Here is a 27,607-nt window from a genome sequence, read left to right as displayed (position 1 = left end):
TAGGGTTAGAGTATAGGGTTAGGGTTAGAGTATAGGGTTAGGGTCAGAGTATAGGGTTAGGGTCAGAGTATAGGGTTAGAGTATAGGGTTAGGGTCAGAGTATAGGGTTAGGGTTAGAGTATAGGGTCAGAGTATAGGGTTAGAGTATAGGGTTAGGGTTAGAGTATAGGTTTAGGGTCAGAGTATAGGGTTAGGGTTAGAGTATAGGGTTAGGGTCAGAGTATAGGGTTAGGGTTAGAGTATAGGGTTAGAGTATAGGGTTAGGGTCAGAGTATAGGGTTAGAGTATAGGGTTAGAGTATAGGGTTAGGGTCAGAGTATAGGGTTAGGGTTAGAGTATAGGGTTAGAGTATAGGGTTAGAGTATAGGGTTAGGGTTAGAGTATAGGGTTAGGGTCAGAGTATAGGGTTAGGGTTAGAGTATAGGGTTAGAGTATAGGGTTAGGGTCAGAGTATAGGGTTAGAGTATAGGGTTAGAGTATAGGGTTAGGGTTAGAGTATAGGGTTAGGGTCAGAGTATAGGGTTAGGGTTAGAGTATAGGGTCAGAGTATAGGGTTAGGGTCAGAGTATAGGGTTAGAGTATAGGGTTAGGGTTAGAGTATAGGGTTAGAGTATAGGGTTAGGGTTAGAGTATAGGGTTAGAGTATAGGGTTAGAGTATAGGGTTAGGGTCAGAGTATAGGGTTAGGGTCAGAGTATAGGGTTAGAGTATAGGGTTAGGGTTAGAGTATAGGGTTAGAGTATAGGGTTAGGGTCAGAGTATAGGGTTAGGGTTAGAGTATAGGGTTAGGGTTAGAGTATAGGGTTAGAGTATAGGGTTAGGGTTAGAGTATAGGGTTAGGGTTAGAGTATAGGGTTAGAGTATAGGTTTAGGGTCAGAGTATAGGTTTAGGGTCAGAGTATAGGGTTAGGGTCAGAGTATAGGGTTAGGGTCAGAGTATAGGGTTAGGGTTAGAGTATAGGGTTAGGGTTAGAGTATAGGGTTAGGGTCAGAGTATAGGGTTAGAGTATAGGTTTAGGGTCAGAGTATAGGTTTAGGGTCAGAGTATAGGGTTAGGGTCAGAGTATAGGGTTAGGGTTAGAGTATAGGTTTAGGGTCAGAGTATAGGGTTAGGGTTAGAGTATAGGGTTAGAGTATAGGTTTAGGGTCAGAGTATAGGTTTAGGGTCAGAGTATAGGGTTAGGGTTAGAGTATAGGGTTAGGGTTAGAGTATAGGGTCAGAGTATAGGGTTAGGGTTAGAGTATAGGGTTAGGGTTAGAGTATAGGGTTAGGGTTAGAGTATAGGGTTAGAGTATAGGGTTAGGGTCAGAGTATAGGGTTAGGGTCAGAGTATAGGGTTAGAGTATAGGGTTAGGGTTAGAGTATAGGGTTAGGGTTAGAGTATAGGGTTAGGGTTAGAGTATAGGGTTAGAGTATAGGGTTAGGGTTAGAGTATAGGGTTAGGGTCAGAGTATAGGGTTAGGGTCAGAGTATAGGGTTAGGGTTAGAGTATAGGGTTAGGGTCAGAGTATAGGGTTAGGGTTAGAGTATAGGGTTAGAGTATAGGGTTAGAGTATAGGGTTAGGGTCAGAGTATAGGGTTAGGGTCAGAGTATAGGGTTAGGGTTAGAGTATAGGGTTAGGGTCAGAGTATAGGGTTAGGGTCAGAGTATAGGGTTAGGGTTAGAGTATAGGGTTAGAGTATAGGGTTAGAGTATAGGGTTAGGGTCAGAGTATAGGGTTAGGGTTAGAGTATAGGGTTAGAGTATAGGGTTAGAGTATAGGGTTAGAGTATAGGGTTAGAGTATAGGGTTAGGGTCAGAGTATAGGGTTAGGGTCAGAGTATAGGGTTAGGGTTAGAGTATAGGGTCAGAGTATAGGGTTAGAGTATAGGGTTAGAGTATAGGGTTAGAGTATAGGGTTAGGGTCAGAGTATAGGGTTAGGGTTAGAGTATAGGGTTAGAGTATAGGGTTAGGGTCAGAGTATAGGGTTAGGGTTAGAGTATAGGGTTAGGGTTAGAGTATAGGGTTAGAGTATAGGGTTAGGGTATTATCTCATTATTTATTTGGAATTAGATTTTCCTCACACTCATTCCCTAAAGGTTTGACAACCAGAAAGAAGGAAATTCGATTAATACGATTTTTGAGACCTTGCTTTCCCGACATTTTGGAGAGAATGTGTCCATAATATTATCAATGGCAGTACTGTATGTTGAATGCATTTTTTGGTTACTCAGCTCTGAGAGTTGAACACTTCGACTGTTACTTCATCCTTCTGCTTCTAGTAAGGGTTTTTATATGATTCCTCTACCTCATGTTGACGCCACGTCAAGGCTAGACCATGAAAGGATTAAACAACATACTGTAACACAAAAAACATCTTTCTCAAAGTGGAATGAATGTTAGCCAGTTAACCCTCACCCTTTTCTCAACTTGAAATGGGTATGAAATCACTCACTGGACACTGACAACCTGGATTGCAAATTTCAATAACAGTATTGGAGTGCTGGCTAACACAGTAGTGCTATTTTGTGATATATGTCTCAGATATGAGACAAACCATCTTGACCTGACCTAGGGCCGTTGTAAGGACTTCCAACCACAGTTTGGTTACTGGCACAGTGCCTGTAATCTGATATAATGAGAATACGTTACAGGACCGAGGAGGGACATGACATAGAGCAGAAATCCAGTAACTCCTGCCACTTCCAGTTTTCAACTTAAGCATCAAGTCTTGCCAACATCCTGTACAAGGATCCACTTCAACTTACAAGATAATGTGTGATAATGTGAACACCATGATTAACATGTTTGATTCTTTGTTGGATGAGAAAAGTTGTTTTCCTTTGTGTATATACTTTTTGGGACAATGTTCAAGATTTATTTACCCCCTTAAAGGTGGCCTTTGTAACTTTTTATACTAAAAATAAATAAATACACATGATGCTTGTTTTCATCAAGGAAGGCATCTGCCTTATTTTCCTCTTAATCAACATTCCTTTCACCTCTGTTAACTATTTCTTGTTTCCCACACCACCAAAGACCCAAACAAATCAATTCTGAAGCATTTATTGTGTGTTTTCTGCTTTAGGAAACTCGGCATAGGCAATTTAAAAATTAAAACAAAATAAATATGGATATTTATGTAAAACATTTTTCTAAAGAAGCATTATACACAATGTACAATATTCTTTTTTTCTCCACTGGTTTGAATAATTCTATACACATTTCCAAACAAAATAAACATTCCTCCATGCAAAAAACCCTGAAAATAGGATGTGGAGCGATGAAAAAAGAACCAATAATACTCAATGTACTGCTCATGTGGACTGCTGTCTTTACAACTGAAACCACAAGGTGAAATAAAATCAATAAACCCATAATCTATGTCGTGAGTACATAGAATGTTTAAAAGTGTCCCGTTCTTATGAATGAATGCCTCTTTTGCACAGGAGTTCCTACAGTTAGGTAACGTGATTGTGATCCACTTCTGGGTTTTTTGCTGAGCAAGTGTGTGTCTGTGTGGTCTGTGAGCAGACAGTTTCTAGCCCAGCCCAGTTTTTCCTGGGTGAGTGTGTGAAAGTGTGTGTGTGTGTGTGTGTGTGTGCTTGATCAAGCTTAGTAGTCGGTGTCAGAGCCCTCGGCGTTGTCCACGTTGCGGGAGAGCATGTAGTTGTCCATGTCGATGGAGCGGCAGTTGTTGATGGCGTAGCGCAGCCTCTCGGCCATGACGGCCTGGCTGGAGTAGGGAGGGAGGCGCAGCTGGAAGAAGCAGGTCTGGGAGGTGGGCAGGCTGTCGTAGGGCTGGGGGAGGAGGAGAAGGAGACTGATTCAGTCTCCTGGTTCAGCTCAGGAGTCACAAACGCTGCGCTACAACACCTTGACCTATCTGGATGTTGTTGGGAAGTTGAAGGCACTTGGAAACGCAAGCTTTTGCACTGTTTAATAAGAGGCTTTGCCACAATGCAAAACCCTAACTACAAATGTGTGAGAAAAGGTTGATAATATAAGTTAATATAGGCTCATAAAATTACCCTCTTTTAGTTGGTTAACTAAATGTACTGTAGTATTGACTACTGTATCTTTTTTATTGATTACTGTAAGTACTCAATTACTCTGAAAAAATACTAATTTTAACTGATGAAGAAAGTTGAGTACTCAAAGCAGTAGACGCACTGTATTTTAGATGGTTAAGTAAGCTGAGTACTTACAAAAGTACTCTTTTGAAGTGATAAAAGCCCGCCCCCTAAACCCCCAATAAACCCCTGCGCCTGCTCTGCCTGGTCACCTGGCAACTAACCCTAACCCTAACCTCTGGGAGAGACTCACCCTGTCCACCTTCATGATCTGGGACCTCTGGGAGAGACTCACCCTGTCCACCTTCATGATCTGGAACCTCTGGGAGAGACTCACCCTGTCCACCTTCATGATCTGGAACCTCTGGGAGATGTCGGCGGTGTTGGCGGGCAGGCGGGAGCGTCCGGAGACGAAGCGCATGAAGAGCACGCGCTCCTCGTTGGAGAAGTCGCCCAGCGTCTGCCAGAACCACTGGACCAGGGCGTGCGTCTCGTCCACCTCCCGGTACCGGACCACCTTCTTCAGCACCTCGCAGCAGATCTCCGGCATGCCGCACACCATCTGCTCCAGCTGCCTGGCGGTCAGCAGGGAGAGCAGCGGCACGGGCACGATCCACGACATGCCCTCGCGCACCGCTGCCACCTACAGGAGCGGAGGGGAGGACGCTCAGGGAAGGCTGCTGTTGTTCCAGGGCTGAATGTGAATGCGCACGCTTCTGTTTTGCGTAGAACCACAAGACCAACGTACTGTATAATGTGGAAATACACAAAGTTTTCTCATTTTGCCAGTTCTCCATCCAGGCATGGGACGTGAATTGAACATGCATGTGAGACGGTTGATCTGAGCATGTTCATCATTTCTATTCCAGCTCCGACTGTAACAGTCGGCCTGGATCACTGGTTGAGGGCGGAGCTGTGCAGAGAGCCCAGTCTTACCTGGCGATCGATCTCGTGCAGTCGGTACTCGATGGCCCGGTCCACATACTCCTTCCTGTTGGAGAAGGTGAGGGGGATGCTGGTTCCCCCGGGGATGATGGGTACCATCTTGCCGTCAGCACTCTGCCCGACGAACGAGTCCAGAGGAATCATCTGACAGAGGAGATGAGACACAAACACGTCAGCAGCCAGACCACAGCTCACAATCAACAAGGCTCTCGTTGGAACGTAAGGCTGGTTCAGTTATTGGTGTAGTATTTCATTTTCATGTCCATGTTCCTACAGAGATGACAGCATGAATGACAGCAGTGGATTCTAAGCCAGCTATGTTTTCTGTGATTTTATAACACCACCATTCTATATAGGCTACTGCCAGAAGAGAAATGGCACCATTTCCCTCTCTCTCTCTCCTCCTCCCCCTCTCCTCACAGGCCACTGTGCCAGAGCAGCAGATGCAGCCTCTTCCTCTCTATCCCTCCCTCCCTCCCTGCTCCTGTGTTTAATTGGCCGTGGGGCTGTAGTCCCCAGCCCGGCCCAGAACCCCTTCCCAAGGCTGGGAGGCCGGCCAGACAGGCCTAACCCTAACCCCCCCCAGACAGGCCTTACCCTAACCCCCCCCCAGACAGGCCTAACCCTAACCCCCCCCCGACAGGCCTAACCCTAACCCCCCCCCCAGCCAGCCCCCCCAGACAGGCCTAAGCCCCCCCCAGACAGGCCTAACCCTAACCCCCCCAGACAGGGCTAACCCTAACCCCCCCCCAGACAGGGCTAACCCTAACCCCCCCCAGACAGGCCTAACCCTAACCCCCCCCAGACAGGCCTAACCCCCCCCCAGACAGGCCTAACCCTAACCCCCCCCCCAGACAGGGCTAACCCTAACCCCCCCCAGACAGGCCTAACCCTAACCCCCCCCAGACAGGCCTAACCCTACCCCCCCCCCTCCCCCAGACAGGCCTAACCCTAACCCCCCCCCCAGACAGGGCTAACCCTAACCCCCCCCAGACAGGCCTAACCCTAACCCCCCCAGACAGGTCTAACCCCCCCCCCAGAAAGGCCTAACCCTTACCCCCCCCCAGACAGGCCTAACCCTAACCCCCCCCAGACAGGCCTAGCCCTAACCCCCCCCCCCCAGACAGGCCTAACCCTAACCAGGGCCTGACTGGGAATTCTTACGTGATTACACGTTTTTTGATTTTTTTTTAGCTTAAAAATTGCAGTTCACCACTTTGCCACTAGAGGGCAGTCTTGTCTTTTTTTGGATTTCCTAGTAAATCCGTCTTCACTAGTTTTGATAGTAACTATTAAATACGGAATTACAAGCTATTTTTCTAACCCTAATGCTAGTAAATCCGTCATCACTAGTTTCTATAGTAACTATTAAATCCATCATCCCTAGTTTTTATAGTACTATTAAATCCGGAATTACGAAGGGAAATTCTGTAAGGTATAAACTATTAAATTTGGAATTACAAGCTATTTTCAGACCGTAACTAGTAAATCCGTCATCACTAGTTACTATAATAACTATTAAATCCGGAAATACTAAGGGAAATTCTTTAAGGGAAATTTGTTTGATTGATTGATTGATATTTGATATTCTGGAAGCTCAGGGCTTTATGTGAATGTGACAAAATGTTGACCAAGTTTTGATGCCAACATTTTTCTAAGTGTTGAGGCCAAGCTACTAAATCCCTCATCAGTAGTTCTTATAGTAACTATTATCCGGAAATACTAAGGGAAATGATGGAATTACTAGCTATTTTTCAAATGTTGGTGTAGTTCATCTAATTCCTTTTAAAACACAACTGAGCCATTAAACTGTCTAACTTTAGACAAGGTAACGAAGAACAGGACAATTTTGGGTAACACCTTTTTGTATAACCAAGAGCGATACACTGTGTTAAGTTAGTTCATCCTAGACCATTGGCGTGTGAACTCATCACAACTGCATGATTTTTGATGCCAGAGATTCAATAAAAGTATTGAAACTGGCATCGACGGATCTGAGTCTTCTTCCTTACAACCAGAAACCAAATAGACTACACAATGAACCTTTTTTAAATAATTTTGAACAATACTAATATGTATAAATAACTTCCTCTGTAGCTAGACACGCATGGCCACTTGTTCCTCAAAGTAGACCCTGAGGAGAATGTGGAACCTGATTTTCGTGCACATCTGTCCACAGCAAGACCTCGAGAACCGTCCGAAAATATGGTCACAAACGGGAACCTGGACTAACTGGATATAGAGGTCAAAGTGAGATCTCCGAGAACATTCATGGATGCCGCACCGCTTCCGCTGTAGCTAGACACACACGGCCACTAGTTCCTCAAAGTAGACCCGTAGGAGAACGTGTAACCTGAGTTTGGTGCACATCGGTCCACGGCAAGACCTCGAGAATGGGCCCCAAATATGCTTAAAAAGGGGAAACCGCCGAATGACAAAAGCATCACTCCAATCCCTCACACATTCACCTTCATGTCTAGGCACAGGGAGGACATACAAGGCTAGAACTCGGAAGACTAGCAGGGCAAAATGGGCCGATAAACATACTCTAACGGCGGCCTGATGCGTCCTTTCCTTGAGGAGCTGTGAAGGAGCAAAGTCCGCTCCCCTCCTATGGCCTATAAGCATACGCCTGTAAGACCCTGTTGCTGGGGTTAATGTTGGGGCTCCACTTTGTCGCACGACGATTCCGATGATACGTGCGCGTTCGGGGAGCAAAGATGAGTAAGGATATGGTGGAATCGTTACAATTTACCCCATCGTTTTGACGGGAGAGGCTCTTTTAACACCTTAGTAAATACGTAATAACTAGCAACATTTGTATATCTTTAATCTTTTATAACTCAGCTCAAATTTGACGCACGATGATTCAGAAGCAACCGACGGGTGCGGGGCATACTAATTCACCTAGATGTGTTGAATCGGGCCTCTAGGCCCCATCGTTTTTGCGAGAGAGCGTTCCCGCCAAAAAGCCATGTGCTTTGGGATTTCGGCTCAACTTTGTCGCACGATGATGCCGAAGGTACCGACGCGTGCGGGGCATCCTACTGGACAACATATCCGAAGATGGGACCTGTGGGACCAACAAGAGGGTCTACAAGTATGCTTGTTACTAGCACAAAATATGTATTATATTTAATATTTTATATCTCGTCTCAACTTTGTCGCACGGCGATACTGAAGGTACCTACGCGTGCCGGGCGGCCTACTGGACAACATATCCGAAGATGGGACCGCTGGGACAAACCGGACCAAAATGGTTTATCTGAGGCCACAAGAGGGTCTACGAGCATATGCCTCTAAGAGCCTGTTGCTGGGGTTAGGGTTGGGGCTGCACTTTGTCGTAGGACAATTCCGATGGTACCGGCGCGTTCGGGGAGCAAAGACGAGTAAGGATATGATGGAATGGTTACAATTAACCCCATCGTTTCCACGGGACACGCACTTTTAACACCTTAGTGTTAAAATAGTACATCCGTCATCACTAGTTTTTATAGCCAACCCTAACGCTAGTAAATCCGTCATCACTAGTTTTTCTAGTAATAAATCCGTCATCACTAGTTTTTCTAGTAATAAATCCGTCATCACTAGTTTTTAGAGGCAGCAGCTCCGGAGCAGGGGGCCCCAGACATCCCTTTCTCTGGCCGAATCAACCAGCTCTGCCTTGGGCATCTTTAGCCGCTCACAGGCCAGTGCCTGGGTGTACGCAGCCAGGTGTTGATGAGAAAATTTGACTAAGTGTTGAGGACAAACTAGTAAATCTGTCATCACTAGTTTTTCTAGCTAACCTTAACGCTAGTCAATCCGTCATTACTAGTTTTTATAGTAGTTAGTAAATCTGTCATCACTAGTTTTTAGGGTCTTGAGGCCATACTAGTAAAGCCGGATTTACTAGGGGAAAATCTGTCATTTTTATTACAGCGCCCCCTTGTGGCCGATCAATGGGTATTGCACCCAAAAAATTACAGATTCGCTAGTGTATTGGGTCCTAACTTCACACATCCGCAAGTTTTCTCACATTACGGAATTACTAGTTTTTCCCATTCAAAAAGCCTGAAACGACCAAAAACTTTTCAATTGTCGTCGCTGCGCGCCCGTACGCTTATGGGAAGCCAGAAATTCCACTAGCATGTCCGGAAATACGAGCTTGTAAATCCGTAATTCCTATTGCCAGGCTCCTACCCTAACCCCCCAGACAGGCCTAACCCTAACCCCCCCCCCAGACAGGCCTAACCCTACCCCCCCAGACAGGCCTAACCCTAACCCCTCCCCAGACAGGCCTAACCCTAACCCCCCCCCAGACAGGCCTAACCCTACCCCCCCAGACAGGCCTAACCCTAACCCCCCCCCAGACAGGCCTAATCGGCTTGTTGGTGCCTGGAATATTGTGTGCAATATGGCTGAATATTTATCAGATTTTGAGGATATAGAGGGTGACTTAGAATATGATGGACGCTGATCGTAGCATAGAGAATGTGAGCCGCGAGTGTAGCCTACAGACGGAGAATAGCCAGTCTGCGCGCTGTGCGCATGCGTGCTGGAGCAAGTGGGGAAGCTATATTTCGTTTCTAAAGACGTTTCTAAAGATCATATTACAGAGGCATGTGAAAACCACAACAAGCCCTCGCTCTATGTAAGCACAACTAGCGATTCATAAAGACAGATTATTGAAAAGAACCGTTTCGCAGCAGAAAATAGTTTTTTAGAAGCTGCATTCTAAGTGCCCCATCCGCCGCCATTACATGGATATACTGGCTCGCCCTGGATTTTAAATTTCTTCTACAGCCCTCCGAATTACACCAAAGTGATCTCGGTGAGTCAAACGTCTTATAATATGCCGTAAATAAGGTCCAAGTTGTCAAAAACGAACATTCTCGTTTAACCTGTATCTTTAGAAAAGTAAGATACATACCAGTAATACTGTAGGCCTAAGGCTTTTAGTATATTTATGATCTTATTCACAGAAACATACTTTCTGGTAAGATATCAGCATTCAAGTACTTACTGTGTTGCAAGAACAAGGAATAGACTGATAATCGACTGATATCTGTTCTAAATATAAGATTGTGATCGGTCCAAATCCTTTCCTTACCAACACTTCAAACAGAAGGTGTGTGTCTGTCGTCGGCCCAGTGATGACTAGCTTTACTAACCCCCCTCTGATGTGCTTCTAACTTTACTAACCCCCCTCTGACGTGCTTCTAACTTTACTAACCCCCCTCTGATGTGCTTCTAACTTTACTAACCCCCCTCTGATGTGCTTCTAACTTTACTAACCCCCCTCTGACGTGCTTCTAACTTTACTAACCCCCCTCTGACGTGCTTCTAACTTTACTAACCCCCCTCTGATGTGCTTCTAACTTTACTAACCCCCCTCTGATGTGCTTCTAACTTTACTAACCCCCCTCTATTGTGCTTCTTACTTTACTAACCCCCCTCTGATGTGCTTCTAACTTTACTAACCCCCCTCTTACGTGCTTCTAACTTTACTAACCCCCCTTTGATGTGCTGTCTGTCGTCGGCCCAGTGATTACTAACTTTACTAACCCCCCTCTGATGTGCTTAACCAACCCACCTCATGGAAACTGTCCTCGGTGATGCCGCTGTCTTCAATGTGAAGAATGCTGTTGAGCGTCTGGACGTAGAGCAGGTCCACCTCCTCCAGGTCCTCCAGCAGCAGAGGGATGCAGCACAGCTGCTTCCACACCAGCGGGGCCAGGTGCAGGTCCAGGGGCTTCTTGGTCCGGACGGCCACGCCCATCAGGATGCCCAGGAACTTGAACTGCAGCAGGTGCTCGTCCAGGCAGGCCGACGGGTTGAGCAGGAACCTGGGGGGGGGGGACCAGTTATTCAATCAGAAATCATCATGTCATCATTTTATAAAGTAGATTCTACAGATTCTTCTTGTTTTTAGGTTGGTCGTCCCGTTTCTGTGTTCAGTCTAGAACATGAAACATATTTTCACTGTTTCTCTCTCAACTGTACAGTAGTTAGTGGAGGTTATTTTTCCTTGCAGAATTGTAATGTGTTCAGTCTAGGGACATAGGGAGCAGAAGTGTTTATAATGTGTTCAGTGTAGGGACATAGGGAGCAGAAGTGTTTATAATGTGTTCAGTCTAGGGACATAGGGAGCAGAAGTGTTTATAATGTGTTCAGTCTAGGGACATAGGGAGCAGAAGTGTTTATAATGTGTTCAGTCTAGGGACATAGGGAGCAGAAGTGTTTATAATGTGTTCAGTCTAGGGACATAGAGAGCAGAAGTGTTTATAATGTGTTCAGTCTAGGGACATAGGGAGCAGAAGTGTTTATAATGTGTTCAGTCTAGGGACATAGGGAGCAGAAGTGTTTATAATGTGTTCAGTCTAGGGACATAGGGAGCAGAAGTGTTTATAATGTGTTCAGTGTAGGGACATAGGGAGCAGAAGTGTTTATAATGTGTTCAGTCTAGGGACATAGAGAGCAGAAGTGTTTATAATGTGTTCAGTCTAGGGACATAGAGAGCAGAAGTGTTTATAATGTGTTCAGTCTAGGGACATAGGGAGCAGAAGTGTTTATAATGTGTTCAGTGTAGGGACATAGGGAGCAGAAGTGTTTATAATGTGTTCAGTGTAGGGACATAGGGAGCAGAAGTGTTTATAATGTGTTCAGTCTAGGGACATAGGGAGCAGAAGTGTTTATAATGTGTTCAGTCTAGGGACATAGGGAGCAGAAGTGTTTATAATGTGTTCAGTCTAGGGACATAGGGAGCAGAAGTTTTTATAATGTGTTCAGTGTAGGGACATAGGGAGCAGAAGTGTTTATAATGTGTTCAGTCTAGGGACATAGAGAGCAGAAGTGTTTATAATGTGTTCAGTGTAGGGACATAGGGAGCAGAAGTGTTTATAATGTGTTCAGTCTAGGGACATAGGGAGCAGAAGTGTTTATAATGTGTTCAGTCTAGGGACATAGGGAGCAGAAGTGTTTATAATGTGTTCAGTGTAGGGACATAGGGAGCAGAAGTGTTTATAATGTGTTCAGTCTAGGGACATAGGGAGCAGAAGTGTTTATAATGTGTTCAGTCTAGGGACATAGGGAGCAGAAGTGTTTATAATGTGTTCAGTGTAGGGACATAGGGAGCAGAAGTGTTTATAATGTGTTCAGGGTAGGGACATAGGGAGCAGAAGTGTTTATAATGTGTTCAGTCTAGGGACATAGGGAGCAGAAGTGTTTATAATGTGTTCAGTCTAGGGACATAGGGAGCAGAAGTGTTTATAATGTGTTCAGTCTAGGGACATAGGGAGCAGAAGTGTTTATAATGTGTTCAGTCTAGGGACATAGGGAGCAGAAGTGTTTATAATGTGTTCAGTCTAGGGACATAGGGAGCAGAAGTGTTTATAATGTGTTCAGTCTAGGGACATAGGGAGCAGAAGTGTTTATAATGTGTTCAGTGTAGGGACATAGGGAGCAGAAGTGTTTATAATGTGTTCAGTCTAGGGACATAGAGAGCAGAAGTGTTTATAATGTGTTCAGTGTAGGGACATAGGGAGCAGAAGTGTTTATAATGTGTTCAGTCTAGGGACATAGGGAGCAGAAGTGTTTATAATGTGTTCAGTCTAGGGACATAGGGAGCAGAAGTGTTTATAATGTGTTCAGTGTAGGGACATAGGGAGCAGAAGTGTTTATAATGTGTTCAGTGTAGGGACATAGGGAGCAGAAGTGTTTATAATGTGTTCAGTGTAGGGACATAGGGAGCAGAAGTGTTTATAATGTGTTCAGTCTAGGGACATAGGGAGCAGAAGTGTTTATAATGTGTTCAGTGTAGGGACATAGGGAGCAGAAGTGTTTATAATGTGTTCAGTCTAGGGACATAGGGAGCAGAAGTGTTTATAATGTGTTCAGTGTAGGGACATAGGGAGCAGAAGTGTTTATAATGTGTTCAGTCTAGGGACATAGGGAGCAGAAGTGTTTATAATGTGTTCAGTCTAGGGACATAGGGAGCAGAAGTGTTTATAATGTGTTCAGTGTAGGGACATAGGGAGCAGAAGTGTTTATAATGTGTTCAGTGTAGGGACATAGGGAGCAGAAGTGTTTATAATGTGTTCAGGGTAGGGACATAGGGAGCAGAAGTGTTTATAATGTGTTCAGGGATAGTGTTAGGTGCTCCTGGGTGCTCCTCACCTGTCTCTGTTGTAGCCCACCTCTGCTGTGGAGTTGGGGGAAGGGATGAGGAGGTCCACTACTCCTGTCTCCAACTCCTACACACACGCGCACACACACACACACACACACACACACACACACACACACACACACACACACACACACACACACACACACACACACACACATATACTGTCTGCTTCACAACAGTAGAAGGTAGAAAACAGTGCCAGGGAGGCTATTTGGTGTGTAATTCATAGTGCACTGTCATATCCTGTTCATGGTTGAGCCGTGAGCGTACTGTACCTGTCATATCCTGTCCATGGTTGAGCCGTGAGCGTACTGTACCTGTCATATCCTGTTCATGGTTGAGCCGTGAGCGTACTGTACCTGTCATATCCTGTTCATGGTTGAACCGTGAGCGTACTGTACCTGTCATATCCTGTCCATGGTTGAACCCTGAGCGTACTGTACCTGTCATATCCTGTCCATGGTTGAACCCTGAGCGTACTGTACCTGTCATATCCTGTCCATGGTTGAACCCTGAGCGTACTGTACCTGTCATATCCTGTCCATGGTTGAACCGTGAGCGTACTGTACCTGTCATATCCTGTTCATGGTTGAACCCTGAGCGTACTGTACCTGTCATATCCTGTTCATGGTTGAGCCGTGAGCGTACTGTACCTGTCATATCCTGTCCATGGTTGAACCCTGAGCGTACTGTACCTGGCACATCTCTGTGATGGTGTCATCAAAGACCCCCCCGGCATCGTCAGCCCCCTCCCCCACCAGCTTGACCTTCCAGGCCCGGGAGGGCAGACGCAGGTCCGACGCGTTCAGCTTCACCACCTGCCGGGCGATCTGCACAAAGATGGGCTTACACTTCCGCCCCCTGGGGAGACGAGGGAGGAGGAGAGGAGGAGGACACGGGCGGGGGGAACAGGAGGAAGGGATGAGAGGAGGAGGAGAGGAGGAGAGAGGAGGAGAGGAGGAGAGAGGAGGAGGAGAGGAGGAGAGAAGAGGATGAGAGGAGAAGAGAGGAGGAGAGGAGGAGAGAGGAGGAGAGGAGGAGGACACGGGCGGGGGGAACAGGAGGAAGGGATGAGAGGAGGAGGAGAGGAGGAGAGAGGAGGAGGAGAGGAGGAGGACACGGGTGGGGGGAACAGGAGGAAGGGATGAGAGGAGGAGGAGAGGAGGAGGAGAGGAGGAGAGAGGAGGAGGAGAGGAGGAGGACACGGGCGGGGGGAACAGGAGGAAGGGATGAGAGGAGGAGGAGAGAGGAGGAGGAGAGGAGGAGGAGAGAGGAGGAGGAGAGGAGGAGGAGAGGAGGAGGAGAGGAGGAGGAGAGAGGAGGAGGAGAGGAGGAGGAGAGGAGGAGAGAGGAGGAGGAGAGGAGGAGGAGAGGAGGAGGAGGAGAGGAGGAGGAGAGAGGAGGAGGAGAGGAGGAGGAGAGGAGGAGAGAGGAGGAGGAGAGGAGGAGAGAGGAGGAGGAGAGGAGGAGGAGAGGAGGAGGACACAGGGGGGGGGACAGGAGGAAGGGATGAGAGGAGGAGGAGAGGAGGAGAGAGGAGGAGAGGAGGAGAGAGGAGGAGGAGAGGAGGAGAGAGGAGGAGAGGAGGAGGACACGGGCGGGGGGAGCAGGAGGAAGGGATGAGAGGAGTAGGAGAGGAGGAGGAGAGGAGGAGAGAGGAGGAGGAGGAGAGGAGGGGAGGAGGAGGAAGGGATGAGAGGAGGAGGAGAGGAGGAGGAGAGGAGGAGAGAGGAGGAGGAGGAGAGGAGGGGAGGAGGAGGAGAGGAGGAGAGAGGAGGAGGAGAAGAGAGGAGGAGGAGGAGGAGAGGAGGAGAGGAGGAGAGAGGAGGAGGAGAGGAGGAGGAGAGGAGGAGAGAAGAGGAGGAGAGGAGAAGAGAGGAGGAGAAAGGAGGAGGAGAGGAGGAGAGAGGAGGAGAGAGGAGGAGGAGGAGGAGAGAGGAGGAGGAGAGGAGGAGGAGGAGAGGAGGAGAGAAGAAGAGAGGAGGAGAAAGGAGGAGGAGAGGAGGAGAGAGGAGGAGAGGAGGAGAGGAGGAGAGAGGAGGAGGAGAGGAGGAGGAGGAGAGGAGGAGAGAAGAGGAGGAGAGGAGAAGAGAGGAGGAGAAAGGAGGAGGAGAGGAGGAGAGAGGAGGAGAGGAGGAGAGAGGAGGAGAGGGGAGGAGAGAGGAGGAGAAAGGAGGAGAGGAGAGAAGAGGAGGAGAGAGGAGGAGGAGAGGAGGAGGAGAGGAGGAGAGGAGGAGGAAGAGATAGGAGGAGGAGAGAGGAGGAGGAGGAGATAGGAGGAGGAGATAGGAGGAGGAGAGAGGAGGACATGGGTGGGGGGAAAACAGGCTGCTGTTAGATCAAGGGGGGGGCAGTGAATGAATGAGCTGAGCAAACACACACAGTACACACTCACACACACACACACACACACACAGTACACACTCACACACACACACACACACACACACACCCACACACACACACACCCACACACACACACACACACACACACACACACACACACACACACACAGTACACACTCACACACAGTACACACTCACACACAGTACACACTCACACACACACACACACCCACACACAGTACACACTCACACACAGTACACACTCACACACACACACACACACACACACACACACACACACACAGTACACACTCTCACACACACACACACACACACACCCCCACCCCCACACACAGTACACACTCTCACACACACACACACACACACACACACACACACACACACTAGCGCTGAGTTGCTCACCGTGTGGAGATCCTCTTGACGGTGATCTGGGGGCCGTAGTTCTTCCCCTGGACCATGGTCTTCCCTATGGAGCGCACCATGGGCAGCGTGTACACCCTGGGGGCCAGCAGGGGCCTCAGCTGCCCCTGCACCATCCCCCACGCACCGGCGCTGTAGTGAGAGGCGCAGCTCTGCCCACACACACACACACACACAATTAGGGAGTTATAGCGCAGCATGGCGCTGAACGCATGTGTGTGTGTGTGTGTGTGTGTGGGGGCGTCAGTGACTGTGGCGTGTGTGTGTGTGTGTGTGGGTGGGGGTGTCAGTGACTGCCGTGTGTGTGTGTGACTGGCGTGTGTGTGTGTGTGTGACTGGCGTGTGTGTGTGTGTGTGTGTGTGTGTGTGTGTGTGTGAGTGGGGGCGTCAGTGTGTGTGTGTGACTGGCGTGTGTGTGTGTGTGTGTGTGTGTGCGTGTGACTGGCGTGTGTGTGTGTGTGTGTGTGTGTGTGTGTGACTGGCGTGTGTGTGTGTGTGTGTGTGTGTGTGTGTGTGTGTGTGTGTGTGTGTGTGTGCACCTGGTTGTTGGGGCTGAGGTTGAGCAGTCTCCAGGAGGAGTACATGAGGTCAGAGAAGTGGTAGAGGAGGCGGAGCCTGGCCCTGACCGCCTCCATGCTGACCTCCCTCAGGGAGCTGTACTGGGGGGGCACGGAGGAGGGCAGGCCCAGCTGGAGAGGCACGGAGGAGCCTGGGAGGGGGGGGGGCAGGGACACACACACACACACACACACACCCAGGAGGAGGACAGGGACACACACACACACCCAGGAGGAGGACAGGGACACACACACACACACCCAGGAGGAGGGGGACAGGGACACACACACACACACACACACCCAGGAGGAGGACAGGGACACACACACACACACACACCCAGGAGGAGGACAGGGACACACACACACACCCAGGAGGAGGACAGGGACACACACACACACACACACACACACACCCAGGAGGAGGACAGGGACACACACACACACACCCAGGAGGAGGACAGGGACACACACACACACACACACACCCAGGAGGAGGACAGGGACACACACACACACACACACACCCAGGAGGAGGACAGGGACACACACACACACACACACACACACACACACACACACACCCAGGAGGAGGACAGGGACACACACACACACACACACACCCAGGAGGAGGACAGGGACACACACACACACACACACACACACACACACACACACACACACACACACACACACACACACACCCAGGAGGAGGACAGGGACACACACACACACACACCCAGGAGGAGGACAGGGACACACACACACACACACACACACACACACACACACACACACCCAGGAGGAGGACAGGGACACACACACACACACCCAGGAGGAGGGGGACAGGGACACACACACACACACACACACCCAGGAGGAGGACAGGGACACACACACACACACACACACACACACCCAGGAGGAGGGGGACAGGGACACACACACACACACACACACACACACACACACCCAGGAGGAGGACAGGGACACACACACACACACACACCCAGGAGGAGGACAGACACACACACACACACACACACACCCAGGAGGAGGACAGGGACACACACACACACACCCAGGAGGAGGACAGGGACACACACACACACACACACACACACACACACCCAGGAGGAGGACAGGGACACACACACACACACCCAGGAGGAGGACAGACACACACACACACACACACACACCCAGGAGGAGGGGGAGAGAGAGACAGGGACAGAACGAGTTACTGTAACAGTCAGTGGAAAAACAGCAACACACAATACTAAATCCTGTCAGGAAGGAGGAGCCATGATCACACGGGGTTACTGTATCTCTCTGGGAGACCAACCATGATCACACGGGGTTACTGTATCTCTCTGATCAAACCATGATCACACGGGGTTACTGTATCTCTCTGATCAAACCATGATCACACGGGGTTACTGTATCTCTCTGATCAAACCATGATCACACGGGGTTACTGTATCTCTCTGGGAGATCATGATCACACGGGGTTACTGTATCTCTCTGGGAGATCATGATCACACGGGGTTACTGTATCTCTCTGATCAAACCATGATCACACGGGGTTACTGTATCTCTCTGGGAGATCATGATCACACGGGGTTACTGTATCTCTCTGGGAGACCATGATCACACGGGGTTACTGTATCTCTCTGGGAGATCATGATCACACGGGGTTACTGTATCTCTCTGATCAAACCATGATCACACGGGGTTACTGTATCTCTCTGATCAAACCATGATCACACGGGGTTACTGTATCTCTCTGGGAGACCATGATCTCACGGGGTTACTGTATCTCTCTGGGAGACCATGATCACACGGGGTTACTGTATCTCTCTGATCAAACCATGATCACACGGAGTTACTGTATCTCTCTGATCAAACCATGATCACACGGGGTTACTGTATCTCTCTGATCAAACCATGATCACACGGGGTTACTGTATCTCTCTGATCAAACCATGATCACACGGGGTTACTGTATCTCTCTGGGAGACCATGATCACACGGGGTTACTGTATCTCTCTGGGAGACCATGATCACACGGGGTTACTGTATCTCTCTGATCAAACCATGATCACACGGGGTTACTGTATCTCTCTGATCAAACCATGATCACACGGGGTTACTGTATCTCTCTGGGAGACCATGATCACACGGGGTTACTGTATCTCTCTGATCAAACCATGATCACACGGGGTTACTGTATCTCTCTGATCAAACCATGATCACACGGGGTTACTGTATCTCTCTGGGAGACCATGATCACACGGGGTTACTGTATCTCTCTGATCAAACCATGATCACACGGGGTTACTGTATCTCTCTGATCAAACCATGATCACACGGGGTTACTGTATCTCTCTGGGAGATCATGATCACACGGGGTTACTGTATCTCTCTGGGAGACCATGATCACACGGGGTTACTGTATCTCTCTGATCAAACCATGATCACACGGGGTTACTGTATCTCTCTGATCAAACCATGATCACACGGGGTTACTGTATCTCTCTGGGAGACCATGATCACACGGGGTTACTGTATCTCTCTGATCAAACCATGATCACACGGGGTTACTGTATCTCTCTGGGAGACCATGATCACACGGGGTTACTGTATCTCTCTGGGAGACCATGATCACACGGGGTTACTGTATCTCTCTGATCAAACCATGATCACACGGGGTTACTGTATCTCTCTGGGAGACCATGATCACACGGGGTTACTGTATCTCTCTGGGAGACCATGATCACACGGGGTTACTGTATCTCTCTGGGAGACCATGATCACACGGGGTTACTGTATCTCTCTGATCAAACCATGATCACACGGGGTTACTGTATCTCTCTGATCAAACCATGATCACACGGGGTTACTGTATCTCTCTGATCAAACCATGATCACACGGGGTTACTGTATCTCTCTGGGAGACCATGATCACACGGGGTTACTGTATCTCTCTGATCAAACCATGATCACACGGGGTTACTGTATCTCTCTGATCAAACCATGATCACACGGGGTTACTGTATCTCTCTGGGAGATCATGATCACACGGGGTTACTGTATCTCTCTGATCAAACCATGATCACACGGGGTTACTGTATCTCTCTGGGAGACCAACCATGATCACACGGGGTTACTGTATCTCTCTGATCAAACCATGATCACACGGGGTTACTGTATCTCTCTGATCAAACCATGATCACACGGGGTTACTGTATCTCTCTGATCAAACCATGATCACACGGGGTTACTGTATCTCTCTGATCAAACCATGATCACACGGGGTTACTGTATCTCTCTGATCAAACCATGATCACACGGGGTTACTGTATCTCTCTGATCAAACCATGATCACACGGGGTTATTGTATCTCTCTGGGAGATCATGATCACACGGGGTTACTGTATCTCTCTGATCAAACCATGATCACACGGGGTTACTGTATCTCTCTGGGAGACCAAACCATGATCACACGGGGTTACTGTATCTCTCTGATCAAACCATGATCACACGGGGTTACTGTATCTCTCTGGGAGATCATGATCACACGGGGTTACTGTATCTCTCTGATCAAACCATGATCACACGGGGTTACTGTATCTCTCTGATCAAACCATGATCACACGGGGTTACTGTATCTCTCTGATCAAACCATGATCACACGGGGTTACTGTATCTCTCTGGGAGACCATGATCACACGGGGTTACTGTATCTCTCTGATCAAACCATGATCACACGGGGTTACTGTATCTCTCTGATCAAACCATGATCACACGGGGTTACTGTATCTCTCTGGGAGACCATGATCACACGGGGTTACTGTATCTCTCTGATCAAACCATGATCACACGGGGTTACTGTATCTCTCTGGGAGATCATGATCACATGGGGTTACTGTATCTCTCTGGGAGACCATGATCACACGGGGTAACTGTATCTCTCTGGGAGATCATGATACACGGGGTTACTGTATCTCTCTGATCAAACCATGATCACACGGGGTTACTGTATCTCTCTGGGAGATCACACCATGATCACACGGGGTTACTGTATCTCTCTGATCAAACCATGATCACACGGGGTTACTGTATCTCTCTGATCAAACCATGATCACACGGGGTTACTGTATCTCTCTGGGAGACCATGATCACACGGGGTTACTGTATCTCTCTGATCAAACCATGATCACACGGGGTTACTGTATCTCTCTGGGAGACCATGATCACACGGGGTTACTGTATCTCTCTGGGAGACCATGATCACACGGGGTTACTGTATCTCTCTGATCAAACCATGATCACACGGGGTTACTGTATCTCTCTGGGAGACCAACCATGATCACACGGGGTTACTGTATCTCTCTGATCAAACCATGATCACACGGGGTTACTGTATCTCTCTGATCAAACCATGATCACACGGGGTTACTGTATCTCTCTGGGAGACCAACCATGATCACACGGGGTTACTGTATCTCTCTGATCAAACCATGATCACACGGGGTTACTGTATCTCTCTGGGAGACCAACCATGATCACACGGGGTTACTGTATCTCTCTGGGAGATCATGATCACACGGGGTTACTGTATCTCTCTGGGAGATCATGATCACACGGGGTTACTGTATCTCTCTGGGAGACCAACCATGATCACACGGGGTTACTGTATCTCTCTGATCAAACCATGATCACACGGGGTTACTGTATCTCTCTGATCAAACCATGATCACACGGGGTTACTGTATCTCTCTGATCACACCATGATCACACGGGGTTACTGTATCTCTCTGATCACACCATGATCACACGGGGTTACTGTATCTCTCTGATCAAACCATGATCACACGGGGTTACTGTATCTCTCTGATCAAACCATGATCACACGGGGTTACTGTATCTCTCTGATCAAACCATGATCACACGGGGTTACTGTATCTCTCTGGGAGACCATGATCACACGGGGTTACTGTATCTCTCTGGGAGATCATGATCACACGGGGTTACTGTATCTCTCTGATCAAACCATGATCACACGGGGTTACTGTATCTCTCTGGGAGACCATGATCACACGGGGTTACTGTATCTCTCTGATCACACCATGATCACACGGGGTTACTGTATCTCTCTGGGAGACCAACCATGATCACACGGGGTTACTGTATCTCTCTGGGAGACCATGATCACACGGGGTTACTGTATCTCTCTGGGAGATCATGATCACACGGGGTTACTGTATCTCTCTGATCAAACCATGATCACACGGGGTTACTGTATCTCTCTGATCAACCCATGATCACACGGGGTTACTGTATCTCTCTGATCAAACCATGATCACACGGGGTTACTGTATCTCTCTGGGAGATCATGATCACACGGGGTTACTGTATCTCTCTGGGAGACCATGATCACACGGGGTTACTGTATCTCTCTGATCAAACCATGATCACACGGGGTTACTGTATCTCTCTGGGAGACCATGATCACACGGGGTTACTGTATCTCTCTGATCAAACCATGATCACACGGGGTTACTGTATCTCTCTGGGAGACCAACAATGATCACACGGGTTACTGTATCTCTCTGGGAGACCATGATCACACGGGGTTACTGTATCTCTCTGATCAAACCATGATCACACGGGGTTACTGTATCTCTCTGATCACACCATGATCACACGGGGTTACTGTATCTCTCTGGGAGACCATGATCACACGGGGTTACTGTATCTCTCTGGGAGACCATGATCACACGGGGTTACTGTATCTCTCTGATCAAACCATGATCACACAGGGTTACTGTATCTCTCTGGGAGACCAACCATGATCACACGGGGTTACTGTATCTCTCTGATCAAACCATGATCACACGGGGTTACTGTATCTCTCTGATCAAACCATGATCACACAGGGTTACTGTATCTCTCTGGGAGACCATGATCACACGGGGTTACTGTATCTCTCTGATCAAACCATGATCACACGGGGTTACTGTATCTCTCTGGGAGATCATGATCACACGGGGTTACTGTATCTCTCTGATCAAACCATGATCACACGGGGTTACTGTATCTCTCTGGGAGACCAACCATGATCACACGGGGTTACTGTATCTCTCTGGGAGATCATGATCACACGGGGTTACTGTATCTCTCTGGGAGATCATGATCACACGGGGTTACTGTATCTCTCTGATCACACCATGATCACACGGGGTTACTGTATCTCTCTGATCAAACCATGATCACACGGGGTTACTGTATCTCTCTGATCAAACCATGATCACACGGGGTTACTGTATCTCTCTGATCAAACCATGATCACACGGGGTTACTGTATCTCTCTGATCACACCATGATCACACGGGGTTACTGTATCTCTCTGATCAAACCATGATCACACGGGGTTACTGTATCTCTCTGATCAAACCATGATCACACGGGGTTACTGTATCTCTCTGATCACACCATGATCACACGGGGTTACTGTATCTCTCTGATCACACCATGATCACACGGGGTTACTGTATCCCTCTGATCAAACCATGATCACACGGGGTTACTGTATCTCTCTGATCAAAACATGATCACACGGGGTTACTGTATCTCTCTGGGAGATCATGATTAGAGATCGACCAATAATCGGCTCGGCCGATAATTACGGCCGATATTCACGTTTTGGCGTCATATCGGCTATCGGCTTTATAAGGCCGATATTGCGTCACTACGAAAGAGCCATATAATGTTGGTGAGCAAGAAGCGTGCCGTGCACATCGCGGAGGGTCTACTCGGAGACTGCATCATTTCCAACGGTAAGTTAAGGCACACAATCACCGAAAATTAATAGTTTTGTCATGTTAAATTGATTTTCATAATAGGCAGCCTCCAATAACGTGGAAGTAATGCAACTAACGTTAGCTAGCCTTAACAAGCTAGGCTATGCTAGTTGCTAGAACTTTCCCTTGGCTTGAGTCTGACTGATAGCTAGCTAACGTCACCAATTGGCTCTCCCATCCTTGTAGTTCAAATCAAAGTCACTCAGCCATTTTACACCTTATTAGGAAATGGTCTGCTAGCTAACTTAACATGAGTCAGTAAGTAGCCCACCGGAGGAATTACACCAGCTCGGGAGATTTTATGGAGCGGTAAAACTGACAGGTCCAGCGGGCTAGCTCAACGTCTAGACTTTTTTTCCACTTGTGGACAATGAAAGCGCATTGTAAAGAGGGGAGAAGGATCTTAAAAAAAACATTTAATTCAGTCTGATAAAGATGTAATATACATCGAATTTTAAGACTATTTGAATCAAGGCAAAACTATGCACTTCTAGACATATAGGAAAGCGGAAGCGCATTGAGAGGCATGGATGTGAGGGGAGGAAGGACGTTCGGAATTAACTGTTAAATCAATTGAACTCTTATGAAGGTGTAGGCCTAATGTACATTAATGTAACTCTGCGCCACAACAAAAACGATATGGCACCAGCGAAATCTCCCATGCTGTTCTGCCATCTCCCTCTCCGGAGAGGCACCTACGGCACTTGCTGATACGCGGTCGTATCCCATTGAGCTGGATGAGCTCATTCACTTGTAGGCTATTACGCACAACTTGTTGCCTAAAACGATATGATGTCGGATGCAACTCTGCTCTTCCCGTTGTCAAATAGTTTATTAATTAGCACCCATGAATGCAAATGAAAACAAATAGTAAACTACATACATTCAGCTGATAAAAAGAGGGTGCCTGTGCACAGCGTAGGCTATATCAAAGGTGCAGGTATAAAGCCAGAGCTAGTCATAAGAAAATTGTTACATACCGCACACTTAGACAACAGTAGTCTATATTTGAGGATGGCCTGTTTAATTGTGCGATGCGTTTCGCATGTTGCTTCTATAGGCTCATCGAAGCAATGCGAAAGGAGAGCATGACGAAGCGAGCGAAACGCATCGCTCAATTAAACAGACAACTCTAATATACTGTTGTCTAAGTGTGCAGTATGTTACAATTCTGTCATGAAACATTCAGCTGTGTTGAAAAGTAAAACATTGAAAATCAGTCAAAGGGACAATTCTGTAGTCTGCTCCCACTGGAGAAATAGTCTACATTGTTGTGGTTTGCTGTAGTTTCATATAGTCCTTTTTCTATGGAACGTCATTATCCCGTTTCGAAATTGCCTACATATCGCTGTAATGAGTTCATTCTTTTTTTGCCAAAATGCGCACACTTAATTGTTTACCAACAGTAAAATGGTCTATTGTCTTTATTTTCTTTTAGGTGTCTGCAATAGGCTAAAAACTAAATTAAACGGGCAGGAAAAATGTCTTGAAACGTGGTGACTTGACTGTAGTTTAATTGGATATTAACCTGTGTGTTTTTGTCTTTTTTTCTTATATATTTTTTTAGACTATGTCATCAAGAGTGACCTCATTGATCACATGTATGATGCCTTGCTTGGCGTCAGGTCAGCAGTGGTTAGTGTCGGGGCCAGCCTGGAAGAGCAGCTAGAGCGGTACCTACGAGAGCCAGTGATTGACCATAAAAGTGATCCACTCGAGTGGTGGAAGATCAGCGAGGCAGAGTTGCCCCTGCTCGCCCCTCTTGCGAGGAGATATCTCTGTCCCCCACCTTCTTCCGTTCCTAGTGAGCGTGTATTTAGTGAAGTGGGGGCAATATATGAAAAAAGAAGAAACAAGCTCCGCGGTGAGCAGGCTGAGAGGCTATGCTTCTTACACCACAACCTAGTTATCTTAGATTGGGAGTATTAGGCTGATAACACCTTACTACACTGGGCATGCTTGGTTACGTTTCATGATTAGTAGCAGCGTTCCGTCTCACTCTCAGCAGAGCAGTAGCCTGCCCTGTTCTAAATGGCAACGTTCAGCTACTGTAGCCTGTAAAACATTCAGTTGAAATGTATTTTATTTTATTAGATTTTGTTGAATGAGAACATGAGACATGAGAGGAATTGTGGCCTATTTATTTTTAATTCATTTGTAATACAGTATATGAGAGCTGTTAAATGTGTGCCCAGGTGAAGACCAAAATAAAATATTTTATTTTATTTGCATCTCTCCTTGTCATTTTGTAAAAGAAAAAAAAAGTGAATTGGTGATATTAAATATCGGCCTTAAATATCGGCTATCGGCCACCTCAATTTGCCAATTATCGGTATCGGTATCGGCCCTAAAAAATGCATATCGGTCGATCTCTAATCATGATCACACGGGGTTACTGTATCTCTCTGATCAAACCATGATCACACGGGGTTACTGTATCTCTCTGATCAAACCATGATCACACGGGGTTACTGTATCTCTCTGATCAAACCATGATCACACGGGGTTACTGTATCTCTCTGATCAAACCATGATCACACGGGGTTACTGTATCTCTCTGGGAGACCATGATCACACGGGGTTACTGTATCTCTCTGATCAAACCATGATCACACGGGGTTACTGTATCTCTCTGATCAAACCATGATCACACGGGGTTACTGTATCTCTCTGGGAGATCATGATCACACGGGGTTACTGTATCTCTCTGGGAGACCATGATCACACGGGGTTACTGTATCTCTCTGGGAGATCATGATCACACGGGGTTACTGTATCTCTCTGGGAGACCAACCATGATCACACGGGGTAACTGTATCTCTCTGATCAAACCATGATCACACGGGGTTACTGTATCTCTCTGATCAAACCATGATCACACAGGGTTACTGTATCTCTCTGGGAGATCATGATCACACGGGGTTACTGTATCTCTCTGGGAGACCAACCATGATCACACGGGGTTACTGTATCTCTCTGATCAAACCATGATCACACGGGGTTACTGTATCTCTCTGATCAAACCATGATCACACGGGGTTACTGTATCTCTCTGATCACACCATGATCACACGGGGTTACTGTATCTCTCTGATCAAACCATGATCACACGGGGTTACTGTATCTCTCTGATCAAACCATGATCACACGGGGTTACTGTATCTCTCTGATCAAACCATGATCACACGGGGTTACTGTATCTCTCTGGGAGATCATGATCACACGGGGTTACTGTATCTCTCTGGGAGACCATGATCACACGGGGTTACTGTATCTCTCTGGGAGATCATGATCACACGGGGTTACTGTATCTCTCTGATCAAACCATGATCACACGGGGTTACTGTATCTCTCTGGGAGATCACACCATGATCACACGGGGTTACTGTATCTCTCTGATCAAACCATGATCACACGGGGTTACTGTATCTCTCTGATCAAACCATGATCACACGGGGTTACTGTATCTCTCTGATCAAACCATGATCACACGGGGTTACTGTATCTCTCTGATCAAACCATGATCACACGGGGTTACTGTATCTCTCTGGGAGACCATGATCACACGGGGTTACTGTATCTCTCTGGGAGATCATGATCACACGGGGTTACTGTATCTCTCTGGGAGATCATGATCACACGGGGTTACTGTATCTCTCTGGGAGATCATGATCACACGGGGTTACTGTATCTCTCTGGGAGATCATGATCACACGGGGTTACTGTATCTCTCTGGGAGACCAACCATGATCACACGGGGTTACTGTATCTCTCTGATCAAACCATGATCACACGGGGTTACTGTATCTCTCTGATCAAACCATGATCACACGGGGTTACTGTATCTCTCTGATCAAACCATGATCACACGGGGTTACTGTATCTCTCTGGGAGATCATGATCACACGGGGTTACTGTATCTCTCTGGGAGATCATAATCACACGGGGTTACTGTATCTCTCTGGGAGACCATGATCACACGGGGTTACTGTATCTCTCTGGGAGATCATGATCACACGGGGTTACTGTATCTCTCTGGGAGACCAACCATGATCACACGGGGTTACTGTATCTCTCTGATCAAACCATGATCACACGGGGTTACTGTATCTCTCTGATCACACCATGATCACACGGGGTTACAGTATCTCTCTGATCAAACCATGATCACACAGGGTTACTGTATCTCTCTGATCAAACCATGATCACACGGGGTTACTGTATCTCT

General features: G+C 47.5%; 1 protein-coding gene across 1 annotated transcript in view; it reads right to left on the bottom strand.

The window, feature by feature from the left end:
• Nucleotides 1–3,031: 3,031 nt before the first annotated feature.
• The window catches only part of LOC311328703 (putative E3 ubiquitin-protein ligase HERC1), a 67,141-nt gene continuing 42,565 nt past the window's right edge, over nucleotides 3,032–27,607 (bottom strand). Inside the window, exons 11-18 of the mRNA XM_084462636.1 lie at nucleotides 16,496–16,665; nucleotides 15,939–16,108; nucleotides 13,865–14,030; nucleotides 13,157–13,233; nucleotides 10,575–10,827; nucleotides 4,991–5,143; nucleotides 4,392–4,697; nucleotides 3,032–3,782 (exon numbers count right to left, since the gene is read on the bottom strand). Coding sequence (XP_084318762.1) covers nucleotides 3,597–3,782; nucleotides 4,392–4,697; nucleotides 4,991–5,143; nucleotides 10,575–10,827; nucleotides 13,157–13,233; nucleotides 13,865–14,030; nucleotides 15,939–16,108; nucleotides 16,496–16,665 — 1,481 coding nt within the window. The 3' untranslated portion in view covers nucleotides 3,032–3,596. The remainder of the gene's footprint in view (nucleotides 3,783–4,391; nucleotides 4,698–4,990; nucleotides 5,144–10,574; nucleotides 10,828–13,156; nucleotides 13,234–13,864; nucleotides 14,031–15,938; nucleotides 16,109–16,495; nucleotides 16,666–27,607) is intronic.

The sequence above is a fragment of the Borostomias antarcticus genome, assembly GCF_949987555.1.
Source record: "Borostomias antarcticus genome assembly, contig: scaffold_50, whole genome shotgun sequence".
Classification (NCBI taxonomy): Eukaryota; Metazoa; Chordata; class Actinopteri; order Stomiiformes; family Stomiidae; genus Borostomias; species Borostomias antarcticus.
The sequence above is the reverse complement of the archived record's forward strand: the minus strand, read 5'-3'. Positions and strand labels throughout refer to the sequence as shown.